The 7121-nt window shown below is 38.9% G+C and overlaps 1 protein-coding gene across 1 annotated transcript; it reads right to left on the minus strand.

The window, feature by feature from the left end:
- Positions 1 to 127: 127 nt before the first annotated feature.
- On the minus strand, positions 128 to 5626 carry LOC118801891 (uncharacterized membrane protein DDB_G0293934-like). Its single transcript, XM_036562294.1, has 10 exons — positions 5430 to 5626; positions 4979 to 5092; positions 4527 to 4640; positions 3628 to 3741; positions 2734 to 2847; positions 2285 to 2397; positions 1835 to 1947; positions 1386 to 1499; positions 938 to 1051; positions 128 to 156 (listed from the first exon to the last, which is right to left on the minus strand). The coding sequence occupies exons 1-7, from the start codon at positions 5595 to 5597 to the stop codon at positions 1944 to 1946; spliced, it is 741 nt and encodes a 246-aa protein (XP_036418187.1). The 5' UTR covers positions 5598 to 5626; the 3' UTR covers positions 128 to 156; positions 938 to 1051; positions 1386 to 1499; positions 1835 to 1943.
- Positions 5627 to 7121: the final 1495 nt, after the last annotated feature.

The following is a 7121-nucleotide window of genomic DNA, read 5'->3' on the forward strand; positions in this document are numbered from 1 at the left end:
ACCTTTACCATGCAAAAAATTAAGAAATTAGCAGTTTCATACCTCGTTACAGAAAGTAGACTCATGCTGTGAATGCTGGGTGTGATGGTGATCGTCTCAGAGGTACCATCTGACTCCAGACGATTTACTGGCTGCTTCCGTTCCATTTTTTGTCATCTGAAATAGACAAAACATATACATAAGCCCAAAAGTAAAAGCAATGCTGACATACTAAACAACTAGCTGAACGCTGTCAAGTTGTAGAAAGTATTTAGGCTAAACACAACCACCAAAAAATATTTCTAGATTAAAATGATAATATTTTAAAGTAGATGCCTTGTGAGGACTTTGTTGTAAAACCTTCACTTTTAAAGACAGTGTGGGGACTCAGTGGGGGAAGGGCACCGCTAGTCATTGAAAATCTTTTGCCACCGTGGTAGATTACAGTGTACATTGTGGGGACCTTGACGTTTACCATACAAAAAATATAAGAAAATTAGCAGTTTCATACCTCGTTACAGAAAGTAGACTCATGCTGTGAATGCTGGGCTGTGATGGTGATCGTCTCCAGAGGTACCATCTGACTCCAGACGATTACTGCTGCTTCCGTTCCATTTTTGTCATCTGAAATAGACAAAAACAATTACCAATAAGCCAAAGTAAAAGCAATGCTGACATACTACAACTAAGCTGAACGCTGTCAAGTTGTAGAAAGTATTTTTAGGCTACACACACCAACCAAAAAATATTTCTAGGATTAAAATGATAATATTTTAAAGTAGATGCCTTGTGAGGACTTGTGTAAAACCTTCACTTTTAAAGACAGTGTGGGGACTCAGTGGGGGAAGGCACCGCTAGTCAATTGAAATCTTTTGCCACCGTGGTAGATTACAGTGTACATTGTGGGGACTTGACGTTTACCATGCAAAAAATATAGAGAAAATTAGCAGTTTCATACCTCGTTACAGAAAGTAGACTCATGCTGTGAATGCTGGGTGTGATGGTGATCGTCTCCAGAGGTACCATCTGACTCCAGACGATTACTGGCTGCTTCCGTTCCATTTTTTGTCATCTGAAATAGACAAACAATTACCATAAGCCCCAAAAGTAAAGCAATGCTGACATACTACAACTAAGCTGAACGCTGTCAAGTTGTAGAAAGTATTTTTAGGCTAAACACACCAACCAAAAAATATTTCTAGATTAAAATGATAATATTTTAAAGTAGATGCCTTGTGAGGACTTTGTGTAAAACCTTCACTTTTAAAGACAATGTGGGGACTCAGTGGGGGAAGGGCACCACTAGTCAATTGAAAATCTTTTGCCAACCGTGGTAGATTACAGTGTACATTGTGGGGACTTGACGTTTACCATACAAAAATATAAGAAAATTAGCAGTTTCATACCTCGTTACAGAAAGTAGACTCATGCTGTGAATGCTGGGTGTGATGGTGATCGTCTCCAGAGGTACCATCTGACTCCAGACGATTACTGGCTGCTTCCGTTCCATTTTTTGTCATCTGAAATAGACAAACAATTACCAATAAGCCCAAAAGTAAAAGCAATGCTGACATACTACAACTAAGCTGACGCTGTCAAGTTGTAGAAAGTATTTTTAGGCTAAACACACCAACCAAAAAAATATTTCTAGATTAAAATGATAATATTTTAAAGTAGATGCCTTGTGAGGACTTTGTGTAAAACCTTCACTTTTAAAGACAGTGTGGGGACTCAGTGGGGGAAGGGCACCGCTAGTCAATTGAAAATCTTTTGCCAACCGTGGTAGATTACAGTGTACATTGTGGGGACTGACGTTTACCATGCAAAAAATATAAGAAAATTAGCAGTTTCATACCTCGTTACAGAAAGTAGACTCATGCTGTGAATGCTGGGTGTGATGGTGATCGTCTCCAGAGGTACCATCTGACTCCAGACGATTACTGGCTGCTTCCGTTCCATTTTTGTCATCTGAAATAGACAAAACAATTACCAATAAGCCCAAAAGTAAAAGCAATGCTGACATACTACAACTAAGCTGAACGCTGTCAAGTTGTAGAAAGTATTTTTAGGCTAAACACACCAACCAAAAAATATTTCTAGATTAAAATGATAATATTTTAAGTAGATGCCTTGTGAGGACTTTGTGTAAAACCTTCACTTTTAAAGACAGTGTGGGGACCTCAGTGGGGGAAGGGCACCGCTAGTCAATTGAAAATCTTTTGCCAACCGTGGTAGATTACAGTGTACATTGTGGGGACTTGACGTTTACCATGCAAAAAATATAAGAAAATTAGCAGTTTCATACCTCGTTACAGAAAGTAGACTCATGCTGTGAATGCTGGGTGTGATGGTGATCGTCTCCAGAGGTACCATCTGACTCCAGACGATTACTGGCTGCTTCCGTTCCATTTTTGTCATCTGAAATAGACAAAACAATTACCAATAAGCCCAAAAGTAAAAGCAATGCTGACATACTACAACTAAGCTGAACGCTGTCAAGTTGTAGAAAGTATTTTTAGGCTACACACACCAACCAAAAAATATTTCTAGATTAAAATGATAATATTTTAAAGTAGATGCCTTGTGAGGACTTTGTGTAAAACCTTCACTTTTAAAGACAGTGTGGGGACTCAGTGGGGGAAGGGCACCACTAGTCAATTGAAATCTTTTGCCAACCGTGTAGATTACAGTGTACATTGTGGGGGACTTGACGTTTACCATACAAAAAATATAAGAAAATTAGCAGTTTCATACCTCGTTACAGAAAGTAGACTCATGCTGTGAATGCTGGGTGTGATGGTGATCGTCTCCAGAGGTACCATCTGACTCCAGACGATTACTGGCTGCTTCCGTTCCATTTTTTGTCATCTGAAATAGACAAAACATTACCAATAAGCCCAAAAGTAAAAGCAATGCTGACATTACTACAACTAAGCTGAACGCTGTCAAGTTGTAGAAAGTATTTTTAGGCTAAAACACACCAACCAAAAAAATATTTCTAGATTAAAATGATAATATTTGAAAGTAGATGCCTTGTGAGGACTTTGTTGTAAAACCTTCCACTTAAAGACAGTGTGGGGACTCAGTGGGGGAAGGGCACCGCTAGTCAATTGAAAATCTTTTGCCAACCGTGGTAGATTACAGTGGTACATTGTGGGGACTGACGTTTACCATGCAAAAAATATAGAAATTAGCAGTTTCATACCTCGTTACAGAAAGTAGACTCATGCTGTGAATGCTGGGTGTGACGGTGATCGTCTCCAGAGCTACCATCTGACTCCAGACGATTACTGGCGGCTTCCGTTCATTTTTTGTCATCTGAAATAGACAAAACAATTACCATAAGCCCAAAAGTAAGCAATGCTGACATACTACAACTAGCTGAACGCTGTCAAGTTGTAGAAAGTATTTTTAGGCTAAACCACCAACAAAAAAATATTTCTAGATTAAAATGATAATATTTTAAAGTAGATGCCTTGTGAGGACTTTGTGTAAAACCTTCACTTTTAAAGACAGTGTGGGGACTCAGTGGGGGAAGGGCACCGCTAGTCAATTGAAATCTTTTGCCAACAGTGGTGGATTACAGTGTACATTGTGGGGGACTTGACGTTTACCATGCAAAAAATATAGAAATTAGCAGTTTCATACCTCGTTACAGAAAGTAGACTCATGCTGTGAATGCTGGGTGTGATGGTGATCGTCTCCAGAGGTACCATCTGACTCCAGACGATTACTGGCTGCTTCCGTTCCATTTTTTGTCATCTGAAATAGACAAAACAATTACCAATAAGCCCAAAGTAAAAGCAATGCTGACATACTACAACTAAGCTGAACGCTGTCAAGTTGTAGAAAGTATTTTTAGGCTAAACACACCAACCAAAAAATATTTCTAGATTAAAATGATAATATTTTAAAGTAGATGCCTTGTGAGGACTTTGTGTAAAACCTTCACTTTTAAAGACAGTGTGGGGACTCAGTGGGGGAAGGGCACCACTAGTCAACTGAAAATCTTTTGCCAACGTGGTAGATTACAGTGTACATTGTGGGGACTTGACGTTTACCATGCAAAAAATATAAGAAAAATTAGCAGTTTCATACCTCGTTACAGAAAGTAGACTCATGCTGTGATGCTGGGTGTGATGGTGATCGTCTCCAGAGGTACCATCTGACTCCAGACGATTACTGGCTGCTTCCGTTCCATTTTTGTCATCTGAAATAGACAAAACAATTACCAATAAGCCCAAAAGTAAAAGCAATGCTGACATACTACAACTAAGCTGAACGCTGTCAAGTTGTAGAAAGTATTTTTTAGGCTAAACACACCAACCAAAAAATATTTCTAGATTAAAATGATAATATTTTAAAGTAGATGCCTTGTGAGGACTTTGTGTAAAACCTTCACTTTTAAAGACAGTGTGGGGACTCAGTGGGGGAGGGCACCACTAGTCAATTGAAAATCTTTTGCCAACCGTGGTAGATTACAGTGTACATTGTGGGGACTTGAAGTTTACCATACAAAAAATATAAGAAAATTAGCAGTTTCATACCTCGTTACAGAAAGTAGACTCATGCTGTGAATGCTGGGTGTGATGGTGATCGTCTCCAGAGGTACCATCTGACTCCAGACGATTACTGGCTGCTTCCGTTCCATTTTTTGTCATCTGAAATAGACAAAACAATTACCAATAAGCCCAAAAGTAAAAGCAATGCTGACATACTACAACTAAGCTGAACGCTGTCAAGTTGTAGAAAGTATTTTTAGGCTAAACACACCAACCAAAAAAATATTTCTAGATTAAAATGATAATATTTTAAAGTAGATGCCTTGTGAGGACTTTGTGTAAAACCTTCACTTTAAAGACAGTGTGGGGACTCAGTGGGGGAAGGGCACCGCTAGTCAATTGAAAATCTTTTGCCAACCGTGGTGAGATTACAGTGTACATTGTGGGGACTTGACGTTTACCATGCAAAAAATATAAGAAAATTAGCAGTTTCATACCTCGTTACAGAAAGTAGACTCATGCTGTGAATGCTGGGTGTGACGGTGATCGTCTCCAGAGCTACCATCTGACTCCAGACGATTACTGGCTGCTTCCGTTCCATTTTTTGTCATCTGAAATAGACAAAACAATTACCAATAAGCCCAAAAGTAAAGCAATGCTGACATACTACAACTAAGCTGAACGCTGTCAAGTTGTAGAAAGTATTTTTAGGCTAAACACACCAACCAAAAAAATATTTCTAGATTAAAATGATAATATTTTAAAGTAGATGCCTTGTGAGGACTTTGTGTAAAACCTTCACTTTTAAAGACAGTGTGGGGACTCAGTGGGGGAAGGGCACCGCTAGTCAATTGAAAATCTTTTGCCAACAGTGGTGGATTACAGTGTACATTGTGGGGACTTGACGTTTACCATGCAAAAAATATAAGAAAATTAGCAGTTTCATACCTCGTTACAGAAAGTAGACTCATGCTGTGAATGCTGGGTGTGATGGTGATCGTCTCCAGAGGTACCATCTGACTCCAGACGATTACTGGCTGCTTCCGTTCCATTTTGTGTCATCTGAAATAGACAAACAATTACCAATAAGCCCAAAAGTAAAAGCAATGCTGACATACTACAACTAAGCTGAACGCTGTCAAGTTGTAGAAAGTATTTTTAGGCTAAACACACCAACCAAAAAATATTTCTAGATTAAAATGATAATATTTTAAAGTAGATGCCTTGTGAGGACTTTGTGTAAACCTTCACTTTTAAAGACAGTGTGGGGGACTCAGTGGGGGAAGGGCACCACTAGTCAACTGAAAATCTTTTGCCAACCGTGGTAGATTACAGTGTACATTGTGGGGACTTGACGTTTACCATGCAAAAAATATAAGAAAATTAGCAGTTTCATACCTCTTACAGAAAGTAGACTCATGCTGTGAATGCTGGGTGTGACGGTGATCGTCTCCAGAGGTACCATCTGACTCCAGACGATTACTGGCTGCTTCCGTTCCATTTTTTGTCATCTGAAATAGACAAAACAATTACCAATAAGCCAAAAGTAAAAGCAATGCTGACATACTACAACTAAGCTGAACGCTGTCAAGTTGTAGAAAGTATTTTTAGGCTAAACACACCAACCAAAAAAATATTTCTAGATTAAAATGATAATATTTTAAAGTAGATGCCTTGTGAGGACTTTGTGTAAAACCTTCACTTTTAAAGACAGTGTGGGGACTCAGTGGGGGAAGGGGCACCGCTAGTCAATTGAAAATCTTTTGCCAACAGTGGTGGATTACAGTGTACATTGTGGGGACTTGACGTTTACCATACAAAAAATATAAGAAATTAGCAGTTTCATACCTCGTTACAGAAGTAGACTCATGCTGTGAATGCTGGGTGTGATGGTGATCGTCTCCAGAGGTACCATCTGACTCCAGACGATTACTGGCTGCTTCCGTTCCATTTTTTGTCATCTGAAATAGACAAAACAATTACCAATAAGCCCAAAAGTAAAAGCAATGCTGACATACTACAACTAAGCTGAACGCTGTCAAGTTGTAGAAAGTATTTTTAGGCTAAACACACCAACCAAAAAATATTTCTAGATTAAAATGATAATATTTTAAAGTAGATGCCTTGTGAGGACTTTGTGTAAAACCTTCACTTTTAAAGACAGTGTGGGGACTCAGTGGGGGAAGGGCACCGCTAGTCAATTGAAAATCTTTTGCCAACAAAGGTAGATGAGATTACAGTGTACATTGTGGGGACCTGACGTTTACCATGTAAAAATATAAGAAAATAAGCAGTTTCATACCTCGTTACAGAAAGTAGACTCATGCTGTGATGCTGTGCCTCCAGAGGCACCATCTGACTCCAGACGATTACTTCCTGCTTCCATTTCATTTTTTGTCATCTGAAATAGACAAAACAATTACCAATAAACACATTTTGCTAGTTCAAAGCCTGCATTCAATATACTGTAAAATAAGGAGAGATCACAGAACAGAAAACAGGAAAAGAATGCTGATAACACTAGATCACTTCTGTTTTTCTCCAAATAACCCCTGCCACACCACAATAAATTTAATAATGAGCTTCCCATGATCCTTGACCCAGCTGAAGAGGAGGTTGCTACAAGTTACAAGGCAAGGG

This window comes from Colossoma macropomum, unplaced genomic scaffold (assembly GCF_904425465.1).
Source record: "Colossoma macropomum unplaced genomic scaffold, Colossoma_macropomum, whole genome shotgun sequence".
NCBI lineage: Eukaryota > Metazoa > Chordata > Actinopteri > Characiformes > Serrasalmidae > Colossoma > Colossoma macropomum.

Bases quoted from the DNA above. Each gene is read 5' to 3' on its own strand.
- LOC118801891 (XM_036562294.1), bottom strand. From the start codon at position 5,597: ATGTCAGCATTGCTTTTACTTTTGGGCTTATTGGTAATTGTTTGTCTA. The intron at 5,093-5,429 runs GTATGAAACTGC...TGTCTATTTCAG, and splicing joins AGTCTACTTTCTGTAACGAG to ATGACAAAAAATGGAACGGA. The intron at 4,641-4,978 runs GTATGAAACTGC...TGTCTATTTCAG, and splicing joins AGTCTACTTTCTGTAACGAG to ATGACAAAAAATGGAACGGA.